Genomic DNA, 22,620 nt, shown 5'->3' on the forward strand with positions numbered 1-22,620 from the left:
AAAACATATAATTTTTGTATTTCTGTAAGATGTTTCAGTTTGGGCTGCAAAGTTTAATGCCTTTTGTAGGTCATACCACGTTTTTTTTGTAGCCCTGAATAAACATAAGGACTCTGAGACCTGCTGACTGTTAGTCTTGTATTGCATCCCTTTTGCAGTTTGTTTAGAATTCCTAACTTCATGTTGCATTAAAAAAACCAAAACACAAAAAATAGTTGCATTTCAGTCTGTCTACCTGATGCTGATTATCCCCATAATTTCTTAGAACATGGTTTAGCATTTTTACTGGTTGGTGTCTTTTTCTTCTATCTTGTGGGTATTAGATTTTGCTATGTACAGTGGTACCTCTGGATACGAATGGGATCCGTTCCGGAGCCCCGTTCGCATCCTGAAGCGAACTCAACCCACGTCTGTGCATGCGCGGGTCACAATTTGCCGCTTCTACGCATGCGCGTGACATGTTGAGCACATGCGCGAGCGGGGAAACCCGAAAGTAACGCGCTCCGTTACTTCCGGGTCACTGTGGAGCGCAACCCAAAAATGCTCAACCCGAAGCTACTTCAACCCGAGGTATGACTGTATTAACTTTTCCCATAAAAGTGTAAACATCAGTTTCAGTAACTGTCATTTATAAACATAATCAGCATGCCTCAGCTACTTAGTATAGGCACTTCATGACTCTCTCTTAAGTTTTATGATAATTAAAAAATAGATGTTTGAAGACACAAGAGCATGTATTTTTAGATATGCAAGTTTAACTGAGTTGTGCCTCTCTTCCATGGAAGACACACATTTACTAGGCCATCTTTCAGAATTTTGTCAGGTTTTGCTGACACTGCCTTCTCTGTATGAATTAGATGTTATCATTAAAAAACAAACATAATTTCTGCATAAAGTGGCATAACTTCTGAAATCAGCCCATGTTAAAAAGTTAATACAGTCTCTAATATCATTCACTTCAAGAAGGTTTGTTTTGTAAATTTACCTTCAGACAAGAGTTTGTTTGGAAATTTTTCAAGACAAACTCTTAAACTAATGTACTGTATCACATGGTGCTGTTTCAATTTACTTATAAAAGAAGAATGCTGCAACTTAGGTTCTTGACTTGTGCTGGGCAAAGGAAATGTGTACAGCTTATGGGATGTTGACTTTTGTTGTAATCTTCATTCTTTCCTTTCCTGCTATAGCATCACTGTACAGGAGTGCAATTTCCACAGCCACCACAACTTGATTCTTTATGTTGAATTCTTGTAGCTTTACTAAAACAAATGCAGTACCCCACTCAATTATGTCTACCTCTTTTTTGATAAATTGGACAGAAGGTACTGATGGCTGTTTGTCTGGAAGGAATTTTGTGTGTCTGATAACGTTTATCAGACTGTCAGTGACTATTTCTTATGAATTTTTAGTCACTGAGAACAAATCAATTTATAGAAAGGCAGTGTTATTTGGCATATCTCAGCTGTGAATCCATTGGCAAATGTATATTAATGTATAATACCCTCTATTTTTCATTGTTAATGATTTATTGGCTTACCAGAATATAAAAGTAATGAAAGAAACTGTACATCCATGAGTCTTTTGGAAAATCTGTTTTGAAAGTGCTCAGTATAAGTATAGTCCAGTATTTCTGGAGCAGTGAATTGGGGCTCCACCGTAACGACATACGGAAGTAAAGAGGCTGATAGTGCCCAAGACCCTGAGTTGTGCTGGTTTGATCAGTCAGTTTCTTCATAATCACAACTTTGTGTATTTTGCAGGGAGTTGGACTAGGTGACCCATGGGATCCTGTCCAACTCTACAGTTCTATGAAACACCATAGGATTGCATCTAGAAGCTATGCTGAAACAGGCAAATGTTCAAAAGTTCATTACTAGCAGAAAAATTCATGCAAAAATAAATTATGTCGGTGTGTTAATTTGTATCCTGTAATTCGTAAGCACAAATGACACTTGTCAGCAGAAGTGGAAGCAAATTATAGGAGATGATCATCCATGCTTAGTTAAAAAGTCTGGCCTAATTGTAGTATAGTAATGTAGGAGAAAGAGGAATGGTATGTAAGGGAACAGGATTCATAAGCAAATGGTGCTTGCATCTGTGGTGCTTACACACTGGCTTACAATACATGTAGTTGACTCTCATTTTAAAGAGAGGTTAAAAATATAGGGCTTATCCCCTCCCATCTTTACCACCACTTCTGACTTGAACCCCAAGAAAACGGGGCTTATCCCCTCCCTAAGAAAAGCTCAGCAACTTTGACCTGAACCCCTAAAAAACAGGTGCAGATCACTGCCAGTTTTTAATTCTGTGAGAAGATCTCAGTCTCTTGGAAGTTGACCACCCCTGCTCTAGGGCAATTTGTCAGTATTGTCAATGTATGATTGCCTAATACTTCAAATTGATTAGCAGGTGAATGGAATCCTACAGTTCATATGTAACATTGGACTTCTGTCTTCAAATACTCTTTATTTTTTAACTTTATTACATTTATATGCCACTTTTATTCCAATGTGAAACCCAAATGGTGTGCATGTGATTCCCAGGTGATCTTGGTGCTGACCAGACCAGACCAGCTTAGCTTCAAGCAGATGATTCTATTTTAAGTGACACACTCTTAGTGAAAATGTTCTGAGGATCAGAGTGCCTTTAGATTCCTCACAAAGAAAATAATCTTATGGGAGATACCTAAAAATGATAATACTATTGATTCTAATGACTTCAAAGTAGTTGATTATGATGACAAAAGCCTATAATGCTATTATGTAGTTTGTGCAAGACTCTACTTGATATGCTAGGTGTGAGAAACTGATCATAGTGATAAACAGAGTGACTTCTTCCATTAAGCTTATCCTGTTAGGCTTGTTCATTCTCAGTGTTTGGAGTTGTTTGGACCTGCTGCAAATACTAAAGTTAACTTTAAAAAAAAAAAGATAATCACAGGCAACCTTTTCAACTCTTGTTTCTGGAATAAGCATTGAGATTGACTACCTGCAGAAGTGATGGCTTGGAATTGCTGTAATATTGAATTTTCTTCCCTTTACCACCTAGGACAGTCTTCTTTTCAACTACTGTTTCTTACTCTTGGGGTGCAGGGTGGCTTTTGGGGAAAGGCTATGCAGTTATACCTACCTGAGCCAAAGAATTAAAATGCTGCCGCACATGTTCATGTACCCAGAGCATGTGAGTTAGCACAGACCTGCTGCATTTGTGTTCAATCTTTTATGCCATAGGAGTTCTTAACAAGTTCAGCATAATAGCTGGATGGGTTTACTTGTGGGCTACTACTACTAATAATACTGGCACTGTTTGCCATCATGGTAAGTTATAGTGTGAAACAAACTGTGGTTTAGCTATGGTCAAATCCCACTTACTTCACTCCTTCCTTTACCCAAGCCAGAAGGGAACAGACCAAAATACTGACTTGTCTCTACATGTGATCTAGCTTTTTTGAGCTGTAGTAGTGAAATCTGAGTAATTGCATTTTCTGTGCATATTTTCAATGTTTTAGGTTTACACTTAAAGTGTAGTGTAGTGAATGTGACAAACACATCCATTATACAAGTTCCCTCACCTGAAAGTGTGATTCACTGTGAAGTGCATTGAGTATACACTTTGGGGTATGTGTGATATTAAAATTTTAGTAGTGAAGTATGAATAACGTCAAGTATGGTAAGTGTAACTTTTTCTACTTGACATCTTTTCATTTTTTTTATATAAAAATGTCATTAAGAGTACAGTCATACCTCGGGTTCCAGCCGCTTCAGGTTGCGTTTTTTTGAGTTATGCACCTGCCGAAATCCAGAAGTACTGGAATGGGTTACTTCTGGGTTTCGGCGGCTGTGCATGCGCAGAAGTGCCGAATCGCAACCCATGCGTGCACAGACACACCGCTGCGGGTTGTAAATGTGCATCCCACATGGATCACGGTCGCAACCCGAGTATCCACTGTACATAATTATCTTCAGTTGTTTCAGTAAGAGATCCAGTTAATCACTTTTCCATATTGCTTGGAAGAGTTAAAATGTGTGTGTTTGCAAAGGGGAGGGATACCTTTTTTACATACCTTTTGTGTGCAGTCTTAAGCAAATGTGTGGAATGTGCTGCTGAGATTCTTTCTGAAGAGGATTAATTAACAGAATCTCATGATCCTATTAAGGAAAGTTCTTTTCTGTAGTCTCTGCATGGGATGTAAAGTAAGAGGTTGGTTTGTATAATTAACGTAAATGCGAAGTGGTTAAGTACTTGCAGTAATTAGTATAGGACGAGGAAGTTGAGGAAGAATGTCTGAATACATATAAGGTTGAGGCTGCCAGTCAGTTGACTGGTCCAAATTAGGTCAGTTGACTACTATCAAAAATAACATATCAAGGCTGCTTCTACTAGCCACTTTGTAGAACCATAGGTATTTCTGAACAGGATCACAAGCAGTCATTGGGGCCATAGGTCTCTCTCTTTGATTCCCTCTTACTTATTGCAGCATCCTGAGAATCTGCTGTGGCTATCTGTTCTGTAAAGGTCAAGTAGCGGATTGGACTTGAGTCTAGAAACATATACATTTGTTGTTTGAAAATATTTTGTGTAAAAAATGCAAGTATCAAACTTAATGGATAAAGTATCTTTTGTTAATATTTTTAAAAATAAAACAACAAAAAACCTTTTCTATTATTTGACAAGTCTGTTGACCAAATCTCTTTTTACTGGTCAAATGCTTGAATAGTTAATATTTCTGTGGATATGAGTGCAAGAGTATGGTTTGGGTTATGCGCATACATAGGTTAAACGATCCATAGGATCAAATATTAATATGTCTTGGAAATAATGTTTTAACCATTTAGAAGGATAAAATCATGGGTCAGTTCTCCCTAAGACAGTGGTTGGAACAAAAATTTGTAGAACTACTGATAGCTGGAATTATATACTTCATCATACTTGTTTTATTTGTGTTGTGCTTTCTTGACTGTTACCTGTGTGGTTTATTTTTTTATTGAATAAAAGACCCTGACAAAGCAAAAAGCCTAAATAATTACTCTCTTTTAAAAATCTTCTTGGGAAATGGCAAATTCAGATTGTCGGAGAAAAATGATTTTAGAAACTTTGGGTCAAGGAAATATTCCTCTGATATCTTGAGTTAAACCAGGGTTCTTCAAACTCGGCCCTCCAGCTGTTTTTTAAGACTACAGTTCCCATCATCCCTGACCACTGGTCCTGCTAGCTAGGGATCATGGGAGTTGTAGGCCAAAAACATCTGGAGGGCCGAGTTTGTAGTGGCATTCTACCAGCAACAGCTTTTGCTTTTCACCTTCCATCCCTAATCTTTTCTTTTAGTCTGAAGTGGCAGGATACTGACAGCCAAACTACACACTGACAAGCAAACCTAAGCCAGCCACTTTGACAGTGATACTTTGAGTTCTTGTGAGTTAAAAATGGCATGAATATTAATTCAGTGTTAACATATTTTTATGTTAATTTCGTTGATTTGATCAGTTTGGCTGTATACAAGGATTGTGCACATGGCACTATAGCTACTGAATTAGGCACCTCAGGCAGCATTCAGAGCTGTTTCTGGAAGGGGCATTCTGGTGAACTTGTGTGATCTTCTGAAATGGGATACTTTCCTAATAAGTAAGGTAAAGGGACCCCTGACCATTAGGTCCAGTCGTGACTGACTCTGGGGTTGCGGCGCTCATCTCGCTTTATTGGCCGAGGGAGCCGGCATACAGCTTCTGGGTCATGTGGCCTAGCCCCACTTACCACGGGGTCATACCCATTGAATTCAGTAGGATTTGCGAGTGAACATGGATACGATTGCATTGCAAAACTCTGAAATACATCTCAGAAAGATGAGGGACGTAAAACTGATCCTTATTCATGGTGACTGATAAAGTAGTCATCTGAAAGTACATTTAGATTTAAAAGTCCTTAGTTGAAAGAACATTTTATGAAATAACTGCACCATCTTCCCAAATAAAGACAGAATTCATATGATAGAATGAAATAAAGCAGTAGGATCAATTGCTTACAGTTAAAGTGAATTCCAGCTGTAGTGAACAGATCATTTGTATCAGTGTGGAATTTGATGTCTAGAATAAAGGAGTACTTTCTGTATGTCTATGAAAGAAGCTCATAGATCAGGGTGTGGAGCTTTTCTGGCTCCAAAGGCCAGATCAGTATCAGGCCAGTGGTATGGCCCAATTTAAATGTCATCTGATCACCTTATTGGCAGGTGGGCATGGCCAATTTCGAGGGTACGTAGGGAGCTTTAGGGGAGAGGAGGGGGAAGTTCTGTTCCAGGAGTGAAAGTCTGCTTTGTGAGCAGAACAGCAGCATCAACTGTAACTCTAGGTCAGGGGTTAGCAACCTTTTTCAGCCGTGGGCCGGTCCACCGTCCCTCAGACCATGTGGTGGGCCGGACTGTATTTTGGGGTGGGGGTGGGGAATGAACGAATTCCTATGCCCCACAAATAACCCAGAGATGCATTTTAAATAAAAGCACACATTCTACTCATGTAAAAACACCAGGCAGGTCCCACAAATAACCCAGAGGTGCATTTTAAATAAAAGGACACCTTCTACTCATGTAAAAACACCAGGCAGGTCCCACAAATAACCCAGAGGTGCATTTTAAATAAAAGGACACATTCTACTCCTGTAAAAACACGCTGATTCCCGGACCGTCTGCGGGCTGGATTGAGAAGGCAATTGGGCCGCATCTGGCCCACAGGCCTTAGGTTGCCTACCCCTGCTCCAGGTTATGTGACAGCTCCACCAGCGTTACATGTTGTCATATTGGGCAGGGCTAAGATTTGTTGTTGTCTAACAAGTTGCATATGCCTCAGCAGAAGTGGGAGGGGGAAAAAATATTCCAACTCTTTCTTTAGGGTTGTGTTACAGCATATCCCTTTTTATAAATGGGCATTTGGAGGCCCTGTTTAGTTGTGATAGCAGGGAGGAGGCTAGGAAGCTAAAAGGTTCCCAATACAGTGGTACCCCGCAAGACGAACGCCTCGCAAGACGGAAAACCCGCTAGACGAAAGGGTTTTCCGTTTTGGAGGCGCTTCGCAAAACGAATTTCCCTATGGGCTTGCTTCGCAAGACGAAAGCCCATAGGGAAATCTCTGGGACAGCCGGACTTCAAGGGAATCCCTTGGCCCCCCGCCGGACTTCCCGAAGCTCTTTTGAAGTCCGGCGGGGGTCCAAGGGATTCCCTCACCGCCGCCCGCCTTTAGAAGCGCTCGGGGAAAGCAGCGAAGCGTGCTGCTTTCCCCGAGCGCTTCTAAAGGCGGGCGGCGGTGAGGGAATCCCTTGGACCCCCGCCGGACTTCCCGCAGCTCTTTTGAAGTCCGGTGGGGGGAGAAGGGCTTTTCTTCCCACCCCCAGCCTTCAGAACAGCCTTCTGAAGGCTGGCGGTGGGAAGAAAAGCCGTTCTCCCCCCGCCTGCCTACAGAAGAGGTTCGAGGAAAGAGGCGAAGGAGCGCTGCCCCTTCACCTCTGTCCCCGGAGCTTGCCGTTCTCCCCCCGGCCTGCCTTCAGAAGAGGTCCGGGGACAGACTGTCCCCGGACCTGGTCTGAAGGCAGTCTCCATAGGAACGCATTAATTGATTTTCAATGCATTCCTATGGGAAACCATGCTTCGCAAGACAAAAAACTCGCAAGACGAAGAGACTTGCGGAACGAATTAATTTCGTCTTGCTAGGCGCCACTGTACTAGATTTTGTTTTTTGGCAATGTGCTCTAGATTTGTTCTAAGGTTTCAAACTTATTTTGCTTAATGCTTTCTTATAGAACAATATAATTACAAATGAGAGCTACTCTGATTCCTTAGATGTTACCCTGCTTTTACCAGTCTTCCATTTTCTTTTGGTTCTTACACACCTATTCCTTAGTGTTGGTATCTGATATTGTCTCCTTATCCCCATTAGTCCATCTTATGTAGAGTGGACAGACTCCAGCGTAGGATTGTGTCCTTTCTTTGTATAACACTTAACTCATGACTTGGGCTAGCACAGAGTAGAGCAGTGTTTCCCCTTTCCATAGTACCGGCTTACTTTTAACATAAAACAGTTATTTGTTTGAATTATGCTTTGCTAAGTCAAACTTTTCTTTTGTGTTTCCGTGTATAGGTTGCTATACTTGCTTCAGCAAGAAACCTCCAGCACTGAGCTGAAAACTGAATGTGCAGTGGTGCTAGGAAGCCTTGCAATGGGTACAGAAAACAATGTTAAATCTCTTCTGGACTGCCATATCATACCAGCCTTACTACAAGGTACCTTCATTTTCATTATTGTCATCCTCTTGTTTGCACAGCATTTGAGAACTGGAAAAAGTTTCTCAACTTGTATTCACAGGGTTACTGTCGCCAGATCTTAAATTTATTGAAGCTTGCCTCAGATGTCTTCGCACCATTTTTACCAGCCCTGTAACTCCTGAAGAACTATTGTACACGGTAAGTTATATGCAACAGGTATGTTTTCTGCAATAGCTGGTCACACATTGTAGCTCATTTAGAACACTCTTGTGTATGAGAGTGTGTGTTGCTGAAAGAATTTTGAACAATGGTGATTGTGAAAGGATTCCACACGATGGCATATGTGTGTTGGAGAACTGGCTTCATGGGAACTGGAAGCTAGAAAAGAATTTCTAAAGTTCTGCTGCTCTGTGGAATAGGAGTGCCTGGCGTGCTCTGGTCCATGGGGTCACGAAGAGTCGGACACGACTAAACGACTAAACAACAACAACCCTTAAGGACCTATATCTTCCATCCTAATATATAAGGCAATTCAAAAAGTGAACTGTATTGCAGTAAGTGCCTGTCGCCATAGCCATCTGTTGCAGCAGAAATTTGTGAGACCTTCTCTTATTCGCCCATATGAGAGGTTTGTGAAAACTATAGTATAAACACCAAGAATAAAAGCAAACAAACGTTTCACTTCAATGTTATCTGTGTTGTAAAATGAGTTTGAATGATTTTAACTCAAACTCTTGGCAATTTTATTCAATGTTAAGTTTTGGGAGATATTTGGGAGATAATAGATTATTATTCACAAATGACTTCTTTATGTGAACTAGTAAGAAACCTGTTTCAATTGCAGTGGGAAAATTGGTTAACATTAACCCAGTGTAATCATGATATCTGAGAAAATAAACTCTGATTTATAGGATTAAAGGTTCCTATGTTCATTTTCAAAAGAAAACTACTAAACAGGGGACAACGTGCAGCTTGTAGAGTCTTATTAGAAATCTGAGAAACTCCATTTCTGAAAGGAAGAGCTAGGTTGCCCCAGATCACTTTTCCCTGGAGCCTCCTGTGTGTCTGCTTTTTCTGAGTTGCTACTGTTAGCAGATCTCCTCCTTGTTATGGTGCTAAGTGAGCAGCCAGAAGTGAATAAATATTCATTATTCTACGATCTGGGCCTGTTTCTGGGATTGGATGCTGGAGAACTTTCTAGCCAGAGGTATGTGATGGAGGAGCAGAGCATTTCTCTGGGGAATCCTCTGGAGGAGATTTGGAAGGGGCATGGAGGGCTGCAGAGATGAAGAGAGCAAGGGAAATCCTTTTGTGTTAGTAGAAGTCTGCTCATGCGATATTGGGTATCTCCCATTGATTTTACTTTTATACAAATTTAGGTGGGAGTTGCTCACTGGGGCAAGACAATATCAGCATATAACACTGATCCTGACGCATCTGCACTAGCTGCCAATTAATTTCCAGGCCCAAACTAAAGTGCTGGAATCCTTAACGGCTCAGGACTACAATACCTCAAGGACCATCTCTCCTCCATATGAACCAGCTCAGGCCGTTCTGCCTCCTCCATGAGAGATCTGGAGAGTGGCAACTTGAGAATAGGCCTTTTCTGCAGTGGCTTCCCATTTGCAGAATGCTCTCCCCAGGGAGGCTCACCTAGCACCTTCATTACTTATTTTTAGGTGCCAGGCAAAAATGTTTCTTTTTAACCAGACCTTTTACCGATTAACATTCTATGTCATTTAAAATATGTTTAAAATACATTTGAGGGAGGGGGCTTATTGGTTTGTTTTGTTGTGTATTTTGTGTTCTTGTATTGTATTTTTATGCAATCTTTTGATGAAGGGCAGTATACAAAATTAATAAATAAATAAAATAAATAAATAAACTCCAACTTAACTCAATTTTTTTTAACAGGGAGATAGTCCTCCTGATAAATATTTAAGATGGTATTATGGATTCACGTGATTTTTGCAGAGGATTCCCTAAAAACTAGCAATGAAGCATAGGTCACCTCAGTGTCCGCAGATGTTTTCTTTTATAAGTTGGTGGTTTCATTATATATTCATTTGTAAAACTAAAACAGGATCAGTGTTGTGATGCTAGCAAGCACTGGATCAGTGAATTTCATTGTAAGCTTTAATTTTGTGGTGTTTTGGGAGGGACCCCGTGTAAAATCACGCAAATTCAAAACAATCCGTTTTAATTCTACTGAATGAGATTTCGGGGAAAGCGTTGTGTGTGCTTCCTTTTTCTGTTGGTCTGAGGAGGGAAAGTGACTGGGAGAGGGAAGGAACCAGAGCTGGTGGTGCCAATGGGCCCAAAATGTTGGCGGGCACCCTACCTTCACAGATTCTGTTTCCAGATTCTGTTTCCAGACATTTTTTTGCCATGCTGAAGGCTATAAGTCTGTTATAAGCAGAGCTGAAATGTCAGTATTCTGAGACTGTTACTGTATTCTCTGCTATTGCTAGATTTTTTCTGAACAATGTCACAGCTGTATAGATTTCAAAAATCACTGGTTAGAGATGGTCAGTTATGAATATATTAAAAATCCCATTATAAGGCTCCAAGCTGTTCGTTTCCTTGTGAATCTCAATAGAAAAAGGGAATAACCCAGTGCATGTAGTGTATACACAATAACTGCTTGCTAGTGTTGAAAATTTTAGTTGTAATGTTCAGCTTTCTCTCCTGACTCTTTTAGGATGCTACAGTTATTCCCCACCTCATGGCACTGCTCAGTAGGTCTCGATATACTCAAGAATACATATGTCAGATCTTCTCACACTGCTGCAAAGTAAGAAAGGAGCATGAAACATTCTACTGGGGTCTGTAAAACCAAGTATTCCCTTTTGGTGGGCTTTAAAAATACTGTTTTGTTAAGATAACTGTGTGTGTGAGTGAAACAGTGGGCCAGACATAGTAGAATATTTTCTTTGATTTGCTTGCCAGGGCTAAGCTGGGTTGCTCTTAAAGCAAAATAAAAGGAGAAAATACGAGTTAAGATACACATTTCATTAAAAAATTAGCAAGGCACAAGCCTTTTTCAGGGTGACTGTATATAAAGGTTTCTCACTAAAGCTCTCAAATCAGCACAACGTGAATGAACCACTCCTTAATTTTTTGCTCTGTAGAACAGTTAAATTTTTGGACAGTATTTCAGAACTTCTATATATTCCAGATTTAACCAACCATAGCTTTATTTCTGTTTACAAACTTCTCTCTGCATGCGTTTGTCTGTCTGTCTGTCTATTTTTTAAGAAATTGACTGCCTGAAAATTGGCAGTTATTATCTGCAGAAATGATGTGGTACATGCTTCAAACCTCATTTTCACAGTCCAAAATCTTAACAATATAAATACTTTTCTGGAGAGTTCTTCCTACTCTGTCTGCTCTTTTATAGGTGTTATCTCATCTGTGTCTCCAGTATTTGACACCTACAAATGTGTGACAGATGTAGCCACTGTCCCAAGGTTTCTGAGTAAAGTGACACAACCATTCATAGCTATATTCTTGCTCCACCCTGGTTTAAAACTTGGGCTGTTATCTTTGAGTCCTTCTCTTTCCCATCTCTGTCCTATAAAGGTGTCCAGTGTGGTGTAGTGGTTAAGAGCAGTGGACTCTTAATCTGGTGAACCGGTTTCAATTCCCTGCTCCTCCACATGCAGCTGCTGGGTGACCTTGGGCTACTCACACTTCTCTGAAGTCTTGTAGGCCCACTCACCTCACAGAGTGTTTGTTGTGGGGGAGGACAGGAAAAGGAGAATGTTAGCCGCTTTGAGACTCCTTAGGGTAGTGATAAAGCAGGATATCAAATCCAAACTTCTTCTTCTTATCGTTCACCCTGCCATTTCCTACGCCCCGCATGTGTCTGGAACTAGTGCAAGTTGTGATTAGGGCAACTCGGATGAGCTCACCAAGCTCTGAAAAGCCCATGCTTGATACTGAAGATAAATTATTGCATTGAGTCTGAGGTGGAGCAGAAGATTTGACAATCCAGAAATCGCAAATTATGCCACTGTTCCTCTTCATATGCATTCAGAACCAGATTAATTTTGGAAGAGGCAATCCTAAATCCACAGTTGTGACAAAACTAGGCAAGGAGGGGGCATTCAAATGCATGATTTCACTGCTGCAGTCTGAAGTGGTGTCATGGAAGTAGAACATTACTATCCCTTGCTATTTCTGCATGCCTGTATCAGCCCGTTTTGTGTGACAGATACAAAATGTCCTGCTGTTCAGGGTCTTGTGCAATTATAGCTCAAACAGATGCAAAGGTTACAGAGTGCAAATAAACTGTAGCAGCTGATGTCTGACTGGAACACAAATTAAGTATTTTTTTCAAGGAATGTGTATCATATTAGAAATGAGTCTTGAGTTGCTACTCCCAAATTTCCAGGGTCAAGTTTTCCATATATTGTCTGGCAGTTGCATAGAGGTTACTTCCTGAAATATATGGCTTCACAAATATAACTTTTATAAACAATGTGTATGTTGATGTTCTGAACTAATTGAACAGAAAATGCTTCCTAAAATGTTTACCCAAAACATTGGCAAATGAGATAATTTCTTGTGACGTTTTGAATGCTGTGTGAATAAGAATGATCAAAATACATTTTTTAGCACCCTAAATCTTAAGTTTTGGCATATAGATTATTTTAGCACAAACAAACAAAAAAGTAGTGAATTGATGAGGTCATACAGAAAATTGCAAGAGTTACAATATACCATTTTAAAGTTTCCAGAAATATTATTAGAATAATGGGGAAAGTCAGCTTATCTGTTTTTAGTATCTTGCTGCTTATCAAGGTTCCCCCCCCCCATTTTTTTTCTGCAACTGTGCTCTCCAGAGTTTCAGAAATAGTTCAAGACATTATATTTGGACAGACTGTCTCAAGCAGCTGGTGGTGTGCTGTAGTAATGCATAACATTTATTTAGCATTTAGAGTCTCCAAATGTCATTTACATTGTAATCCTTACAATAGAAATATTGTAGGAAGGTAGGTCAATATTTTCCCTATGTTGCAAATTGGGGACTGAAGTGGGTAAACTAGTTACAGCCATACAGCTTAATGCTGTATAGAGTCTTTTATGTTTTTACTAAAACCATGAAATCATTTGAAATCAATTGCAAAATTGTAGAGCAATGCCTATTATCTTATTGAACCTTCAGGAGTCTACACATGCAAATCTACACCTGAGTAATTACAGATTGGGGATACTAACAAAAGATTTTAAAACTGAGCAATAGAGTTTGCACAAAAACCTGACCAAAGGCAACCAATTTATACTTGTATTTTACTACTGAAGAACATTGAGGCTGAAATATAGTAATCCATTAGTGCTAACCCAGTCATTGTAAAGAATTTTGTTATTTAAAAGTCTTCTTTTTTATCTCTTGAGAAATGTATTATTATTTGTTTGTCATTGTATGCAAACAAAAGTCTCAAAGTGACATAACAACAAATTTTAATACAAACAGTAGAATAAGGAGGACAAATTCTACCTCACCCACAGATCTACCAGTTTATTCCAATCTACCTTTTGTTAATCCCCGATTCGAGACACTTTATGCTAAAAGTAGGTGTTTTTTAAATTTTCTACTCCGTTTCATAGCCTTTACATTAGTTTTCAATCACTGTGTATATCTGATTTTTGAAATTTATGTACTCTTTTTCTATAGAAATGTTTTTCTGTCTTGTATATTCAGTAGTAGTTCCTGAATGCACACAGGGGCCTAGATTGGTCCACTGTATAAAATACTGGACATAGATCCATCTGATAAAGATCAAAATTCAGTTTATAAATCAATATTTGAGAGAACATGTGGGGAGGCGGGGTGGTAGGGGAAGGGAGTTAGGCCCACAGTACTCAGATAAGTTGCAGGTTAAAAAGGAGAAAATGATACTTGACTTTAATTTTATATCTTTTAATATCTGTTCTTCAGCTCCGACACTGGCATAGCTGCGGCTTTAAATCCTCGCCTCAGCCACTTCTATGTGCCAATGTAAGTTTTTTTTTCCTCCTTCAAAATGGTATATTAATTGCATTTTATCTAAACAAATTGTCAGTCGTAGTAGCTGAAGTCTGTCTTAAAAGTCCAGATTCTTCACAGCTGTTAACTTGGTTACTTGTTGCATAACGTCAGATTTTTACTTGAGCCAGATTTTGTGTATATATTTTATTGGCTAATTGAGTCATATATTTTTTTAATAGTAAGAGAAAAGTTTTGCTGCTCTGATTTGGAGCCACCAGCCTTATGAGAGGAAAGTGGCAGAAACAACACTGTTGAGTGGTATATGAAGTAGGGCTGGTTTTTGTAGTATGGATGTTGATGTTCATAGCACAAGAAGAGTACAAATAGCCATAAAGTCCAAACTGTCAACCTCAAGCCAAGACTCTCCAGCTATCAACTCCCCACACAATGTACTGTAAATAGAGCAGAACTTTATATCACTCTGTAGGTTTCTATGGAAGATGACTTTGGGTGACTCAGTCAGCTGAACCTAACTGCACATTAGAGCAGAATTGGGGTGGGAGGGTTCAGTAGTCAACGGGCCAGGGAGAAAACTCTTCCCTTATCCCATTATGAGAATCCATTAGACTCTGAACACAAAGCAGAACCGAGGAATCAAACATCCTTAACTTATTCTAAAGTTTTAATCCTTTTGTTGTGAGAGGGGCAATCGTTGTGGGTGGCAAAAATAAACTGTAATGGAAACTGATGGAAACTCTGCACTAGTCTAATTTGACTACAACCAAGCATGGGTAGGCAAACTAAGGCCCGGGGGCCGGATCCGGCCCAATCACTTTCTAAATCCGGCCCGTGGGCGGTCAGGGAATCAGTGTGTTTTTACATGAGTAGAATGTGTGCTTTTATTTAAAATGAATTTCTGGGTTATTTGTGGGGCATAGGAATTCTTTCATTCCCCCCTCCCCCCCAAAAAATATAGTCCAGCCCCCCACAAGGTCTGAGGGACAGTGGACAGGCCCCCTGCTGAAATAGTTTGCTGACCCCTGGTTTAAAGTAACATAATTAGGGCCTCAATTTCAGATGGGGTGAATAGGTATTTTACCTTGTCTTTCTGAAATCTAATTGTTTATCTGTATCATAAAAATTTGGACTAGGCATATCTTTTATAATTTATGTTCAGTTGTATTGTGTAAAATATTTTTACTCGATTACAAGTGATCATCAAGGAAAAACATAGTTAGGGATAAGCTTCTTTTTGTAAGTCCAGCCATAGGCTTATAACCTACCTATTAAAAAAGATACTCTAGGACGTGCTTCCTCAACCTCGGCCCTCCAGATGTTTTGAGACTACAATTTCCACCATCCCTGACCACTGGTCCTGCTAGCTAGGGATCATGGGAGTTGTAGGCCAAAAACATCTGGAGGGCCGAGGTTGAGGAAGCCTGCTCTAGGATGAGGTTGAAGGAGTAGAGACAGGAAAGATAAACTAGCCAAACAACATTTTTTTCTTTTTAAGCAGCCACCACCACCATATTGGAGTTGCGTATCTTTTGGTTTCTGATATTTATTGCAACAAAACGAATTGGGTGAAAAGATTACTAGTATGTTTGAGGCCATCTAGTTGCCCATGCGATTTTCTGCCTTTTAAAATCTGGCTGTTTTGTATAAATTTATATTTTTGAACTTTTTCATAATCTTTACAATATCTAAAACACTGACTTGTTGAGGGGAGGGAGAGAAAGGAAATACATGAACCCATTATTAAAAGGGTGGGTTGAAAATAAAGTTGTAAATGAACGAAACAGGCACATATAAAATGCCACAAATAAGTAAAATATCATAGGGAAGGGAATAAAAACAGCAAATGGACAACAGTATACTTTAATTATACTAAAATATATTGGGATTGCTTTTGACTCTTCCTTTTTTCATGTCTTCCTATTTAAGAATACTGCTTTTAAAAGTCAATTGGTAGGCGAGCTGGCAGGATATTTCCTGCAGAGTTTAAACTCTGTTATAGGCTTCCCATTCTATAATATTAGATGTAAGACACACGTGAGAAGAATGATTTTTGCCTGTGCCTTTCGTGGGGGGGGGGATAGGTTTATTAAACTATCTGACATTTGGGGGGAAATTGCAAATTATGAACCTTCTTAAGCATTTTTCAGTGGAAAGGCGGGATACAAATGCTTTAATATTCCCAGTATATCTATTTCTGTCCGTCCTTGTTCCTTGCTGCTTCTCTGTCAGCTCAAAGGCTTTCTTTTCTCACATTCCCACAAAGTTCTTACAACCTGTGTTCCTTTTTCCATCTTGTGGATTTAGCTTTCTTTTGCAGTATTTTCTGTCTCCAGTTGACAGTTGTCTTTACTAACTTCATGAAGCTTGCTGAGACTACACATGGACATGTATTCTGCATCTATTTCCTCCAAAAATTGCACCCACTGCCAGACATCCCCCCCTTTCCCTGAACAGTTCAAGCCCATCCAGGATCTGATAAACTTTGCTGGGCAAAGTGCTTAGTAGTAATAGGGTTTCAGTAGAGTTGCCTACTGTTGGTCATGTTCAACCACAGTTTGGTATTTGAGAAATATTTCTTTAGGCTCTGATGCCCAGCTGTCATCTCCAAGAACTGCACAGCTTTTAAGGCTTGGAGCTGCCACTCTAGACACAAAAAATGGGAGTATCGTCACCTGTTCTATATTGTTACCATTACATTTGGGGGAGGGGGAGCATTATCAGAAAGTAGAGACAAAAGAGTTATGAAAATTAATTGTCATTGAAGTTGGAATGATCAGTTGTCCGTTTGAGATGCACATCTTACAAAGCACTTTGGATCTCTTCTTCAGTTTACAACTCCTAGTCTGTCTGTACATTCTTGCATTACTAAATCAGGATATTAAAATGCAAGTAAGAAAATGGCCTGCGGGGTTCTAGAAACTATTCTGCTCACCCAAAATCTCATGTACTCAGAGTAAACCGCTAGATCCTGGTGTCTGCTGTAGAATATGCCATGCCATCAAAATTTCTTTCTGGCCACTATAGCTAGAGTTGATTCCTGCAATAAAGGGAAAGCTGAGGCTCTAATTCTGTTGCAGCATCAGACCTTAGGGTTCAAGGGACCTCAGCATCATAGGAGGTGGTAATCCAGTGCATTGTACCGTGTGACATTTGGTGTATGGGTTGGATCCAGAGAATGAAGGGCCACTTGCACAGGTTGTCTTTTCAGGCTCCCTTCCCCTCCACCCCTTGTGCTCCCCTGAAGCCACTCTGTAGCATGGGATAGATAATTGGGGGGGGGGTGTCATACAATGGAAGGGAAAACTGGAAGAATTTGGCAGGGCTGTCTTGTGAGAATGGCGGCACTTTGTTCGAGACAACTTTGGACAAGCCTGGATTTTTATCAGACGCTTGCTTTCATACTTTGCTGCTTGTCTTTTGAGAATACAAAAATTGAATAATTTATAGTGCCTGATTAAAAAGAAAATAAATGTTTTCTGAGTCTAATATGAGAAAGAGCACAATTTTGATGAACGAAATTCGTTACAGCTAAACTGCACATTGCATTAAACGTGCAGTTTTGGGTATGTGTCTCAGGTTTTTTCTTTTTAAATTAGCAGTTACCACAGCTTTTCTAATGGAAGCCACCACCACCCAGCTGCCACGTAGCTACTTTTCCATAGCAAATTGCAGCTGTGGTGGGGGGCAGTTTCCTGCGATATTGGTGGAGGGTTAAACATTTCCTTGCAGTTCTGGCCCACTGCCCCCCTCAAATCGGCTGCTACTTTATATGGAAAAGCAGCACAACAGAAAACTCTGCATCTTAGCCCTTACTGGAGTTGCTGGATTCTTTCTTAAAAATTTAGCTTGACTCTCTTTTGGTAGCAATTTTGGAAGATGCTGTAAAAATCCAGTCTATTCTTAGCTTGGAATGAACAATAATAAACTTGGAAAATGAGTAACCTTTCAATTTAGTATGCATTATGTACAGTAAATTAATTATTTCTTCTCCCTTTACATTTAAGGAGCAATGGCTTTTTTTCTTTTTTAATAGGGTCCAGACCATCAGACAGTCCTGTTTAACCATGGAGCAGTGCAGAATATTGCTCACCTGTTAACTTCTACATCTTATAAAGTAAGGCATTAATATAACCTCTATTCTATAAAGTAAGCCATTAGTTTGAATCTTGATGCAGCATCATTGCTGGAGTGAAGAAGTAAGTGCAACAGAAGCTGCTGTTTTGGTACAGAAGAGACTGCAAGCGTTTCACTTTTAGCAGTGTGTGTACAGATGTGGGGAAACATCACAAAGCATATTTTCCTATAAAGGACTCTTCTGTTGTATACTTGAGAGGCATAAAAAAAGAAGAAAGTGGGAGAGTAGAAGGGAACATAATGGAAATGGGTAGAGGAAAGTGAAGCTGAAGAAATATCTCTGATGGCATCTTCCTGGCAACATTATTCCTGTCATGAAGTAGCATGCTTAATCATTACTTAATTGTTTTGTTATTCTCCTAATACCAACTACTTGCAACAAATTTAAAATGTAGAAATGTTTAAAATGGCTATAAGCAATTAACCTTGTAACATTAAAAAGGATGCCAACCTCCAAAAAGAAAGCAAAAATAAGATGAACTACAGTGGTGCCCCGCAAGACGAATGCCTTGCAAGGCGAAAAACCCGCTAGACGAAAGGGTTTTCCGTTTTTCGATGCGCTTCGCAAGACGAATTTCCCTATGGGCTTGCTTTGCAAGACGAAAACATCTTGCAAGTCTTGCGATTTTTTTCGCCCCCCCCCTTTTTCTAAGCCGCTAATAGCCTTTTAGCAGCTAAGCCACTAAGCCTTTAATAGCCGCTAAACCGCTAATAGCGCTAAGCCGCTAATAGGGTTGCTTCGCAAGACGGAAAAACCGCTAGACTAAGAGACTCGCGGAATGGATTATTTTCGTCTTGCGAGGCACCACTGTACTCAGAACATCACCAACAAAGAAACCATGGCAAACCAGCTCATCTTATTCCATCAGGTGCCCTGGGAGAGGATAGTTTTAACAGGCACTGGTAATTAGTGCCTGAAACTTCAAATTACAAATTAATTATATGGCAGAAATGGCCAATGGCAGTATTAAGAAAAGATTCAAACAATTAAATTCTTCAAAGCAAAGTATATACTGAGATGAGTCATTTCTACCTTCATTGAATAACATTAACTTTGGCCCAAGATGACTACTTAGTACATAACATGAAGTAATAAAAGAAAACTAGACCTCTTCAAAGTTAACTTTCAGAAACATAGAAAATAAAGTTGTACTTTATTGAATTCAAGTACAGTGGTACCTCGGGTTAAGTACTTAATTCGTTCCGGAGGTCCGTTCTTAACCTGAAACTGTTCTTAACAAGAAGCACCAGTTTAGCTAATGGGGCCTCCTGCTGCTGCTGCGCCACCGGAGCATTATTTCTGTTCTCATCCTGAAGCAAAGTTCTTAACCCGAGGTACTATTTCTGGGTTAGCGGAGTCTGTAACCTGAAGCGTATGTAACCCGAGGTACCACTGTATATGTTTAATATTTAGGGAAATGGAGGAAGGGGATTGAAAGTAAATCCCCGCTGCATGCTGCTTGGGAGACTGCGCAGGGAGAACTCTGTATCTGGCATCTCCCAGCACATCATTCTTTAGGAGGGTCTTTATTTGCTTCCCCTGGTCAGTTTTAAAATTAACCTGCAAAAATTAGATTAATTACTTAGATAACCATTCGTGATGTTTGAAAACATTCCATGTCATCTAGAATAGTTCTGGATCATTCTCCTAGCATGGAACCTGGTCCATGTCAGATATTATTGGGGACGTGCTATGATGAAGAGGCCTCTTGGAAGAGTTTGGTTGTTTTGGTGGCAAGTGTAGTAAAAGACTGGCCTGAGACCCTGAAGAGCCACTCCCAGTCAGAATTGCCAATACTAGGCTAGATGGACAAGTATAAAGGACTTAGTAGAAAGTAGCTTACTATGATCTTTTTGAACCAGCCAAATCGGCTTTATACAAAGTTCATTGGCAACTCTGATTTTATCTGTAAATTGAGTAAAAGGATGTGAGGACCTGTGCTACAAATTGTATAATAAATATTCACTGGATACAAATAGTCTGCAAGTTCCAAATATTAAGGCTTCCGTTGCATTCTTTCGGAATGGAACATCCTGTAGTTTTAATCAGAAATATGTTCTGTTCAATGCATTTAGACGTTGACTCGTAAAGTTACACTTCCTTAAAAAGGGGGTTTCCTGATAGCTCTGGAAAGTGAAAATCCCCTGTGTGCTTAGCCTTATATGAATTGGCAGTGAGAAACCTTGTGGGCATTTTATTTTGACTCATTATAAGTAGCCAAAGGTCGTTTCTCAAATTAGGCTGCACTGAGCCTGTTTACATTATGTGGGAAAGTAACTGCCTAGCTATCAAATGCAATTATGATGCAAGGGAGGGTAGAGAGTCAAAGAAGAAGCTGATTGACAGGCCCTTGCAGCATGTCAAATGGAAGGGAGGAGAAGGAAGAAAGTGGGACTGGCAGTTTTAACTCTTGTTCAGCAAAAAGGAGACTCGCTCATTATACTGATTGGGAAGGAAGCAGGGAAACGTGGGTGAGCACTCATTCTGCACAAACTGGAGTGCATAAAAGTTTCAGAGTGAAGGAGAAGATGATTTCTGCTCCAGTGATGATTCAGATTCTGTTTTGGCAGGACTCCCTCTCAGTTTGAGAACTGTGGCTCTAATCACTTAACCCTCCTAGCTTTTTTAAAGGACTTCCTCCATATTTGCACCACATTTTCAGTGGACTTCTGACAAATATTTAAGTGATAGTAGCTTTGACTGACTTTACATAAAACATAAATTTATAAATGTGTGTTTTTATACAGGTTCGAATGCAAGCACTGAAATGCTTTGCAGTTCTAGCCTTTGAAAACCCCCAGGTATCATTAACTCTCGTAAATGGTAAGCTGAGCACTTTGCTGTCAATATACAGATTCACAAAGTAATTGCAATTTTGCTAAGTAATTACAATTTAGTTAATTCCTGACACCTCTTTTTTCCCATTTTCAGTGTTGGTTGATGGAGAACTATTACCACAGATTTTTGTGAAGATGTTACAAAGAGATAAGCCTATTGAAATGCAGCTCACATCAGCCAAATGGTAATATTCTTCAGGCTCAAGAAGGAGTAGCACTTTAAATCCGGCTTCCTCAACCTCAGCCCTCCAGATGTTTTTAGACTACAATTCCCATCATCCCTGACCACTGGTCCTGCTAGCTAGGGATCATGGGGGTTGTAGGCCAAAAACATTTGGAGGGCCGAGGTTGAGGAAGCCTGCTTTAAATGCTACACATATTTACTTGTCACAATAAATTATGAATACACAACTGTGTCAACCCATACAGCAAATTAGCAAAATCAAAGGGTTGTATTCCACTCTCACCGTGGGACTGCTCAAGAGGGTCCTTCAGGCCTCTGGAATAGATAAGGGCGTGAAGTAGTGCTGAAGGTGGGCAGGAGAGGAAGGGAAAGACTTACTTTGCAAGCAGAATTATGTTCTGCTCACATAACAGTAGCATTAAATACCTGGGCCTGCAGATTGCCCACCTAATGTGAAGGTTGCAGATGTTGCTTGTTGTCTAGATAGCCTGGTAGGAGTTGGTGATCTTGGTGCATGTTGGCACAATGACATGGGCAAATGTAGTTATGAGGCCCAGGAAGTGAACTTTAGATTGCTAGGTAGGATGCTGATGGTAGTTTTTTCTGAAATGCTCCTGGATCCACACACAGGTGCATTTTTTCTCCCTCTCATAACATTAGAACTCGGGGACATCTAGTGAAGCTGAATGTTGTAAAGAGTCAGGACCAACAAAACAAAGTACTTCTTCATAGAGTGCATAAGCCATTTTTCACCTTCTCACCCCTTGCCTTTTCCTGTAAGACCTATTGCAGTCGTTAAGAGTCGTCAACAGGCTCATCTCAGCTATCTGCCAATCTCCCATTCCCACCACCCTTCTGAGTAACACCCCTCCCCACCTTCTCACTGTATAGAAGGATCTGGCAACTTCTGTTTCAGTGTACCTGAGGAAGTGTGCATGCACACGAAAGCTCATACCAAGAACTAACTTAGTTGGTCTTTAAGGTGCTACTGGAAGGAATTTTTTAATAGAGTGCATAGTTAAACTATGTAGTTGTGTCCACTTGATCACTCACACTACTATGGCACTACCAACAGGGGCTCTTGCTCAATGGTAGAGTAGAAGATTTACATGAAGAAAGTTCTAGCTTCAGCAACTGGCATCTACAGTTGAAGGGGGTAATGGGAGTGGGTTGTCTCTGCCTAAAGCTCTTGTGGGCCATTGGGAGTCAGAATAGACTGTACGGGCT

At 40.1% G+C, this 22,620-nt stretch overlaps 1 protein-coding gene across 3 annotated transcripts in view; it reads left to right on the plus strand.

Annotated features, from left to right (window-relative positions):
- ARMC8 (armadillo repeat containing 8) overlaps nt 1–22,620 on the plus strand; it is a 51,986-nt gene that overhangs the window by 12,126 nt on the left and 17,240 nt on the right. For 2 of the 3 annotated variants that reach the window (XM_082221796.1, XM_082221794.1), the window contains 7 exons: nt 8,121–8,263; nt 8,346–8,443; nt 10,947–11,039; nt 14,190–14,249; nt 18,271–18,351; nt 21,120–21,195; nt 21,304–21,394. In XM_082221796.1, coding sequence (XP_082077922.1) covers nt 8,121–8,263; nt 8,346–8,443; nt 10,947–11,039; nt 14,190–14,249; nt 18,271–18,351; nt 21,120–21,195; nt 21,304–21,394 — 642 coding nt within the window. The remainder of the gene's footprint in view (nt 1–8,120; nt 8,264–8,345; nt 8,444–10,946; nt 11,040–14,189; nt 14,250–18,270; nt 18,352–21,119; nt 21,196–21,303; nt 21,395–22,620) is intronic. The other variant, XM_082221795.1, reaches the window with a different exon arrangement.

The sequence above is a fragment of the Podarcis vaucheri genome, assembly GCF_965113315.1.
Source record: "Podarcis vaucheri genome assembly, chromosome: 5".
Lineage (NCBI taxonomy): Eukaryota > Metazoa > Chordata > Lepidosauria > Squamata > Lacertidae > Podarcis > Podarcis vaucheri.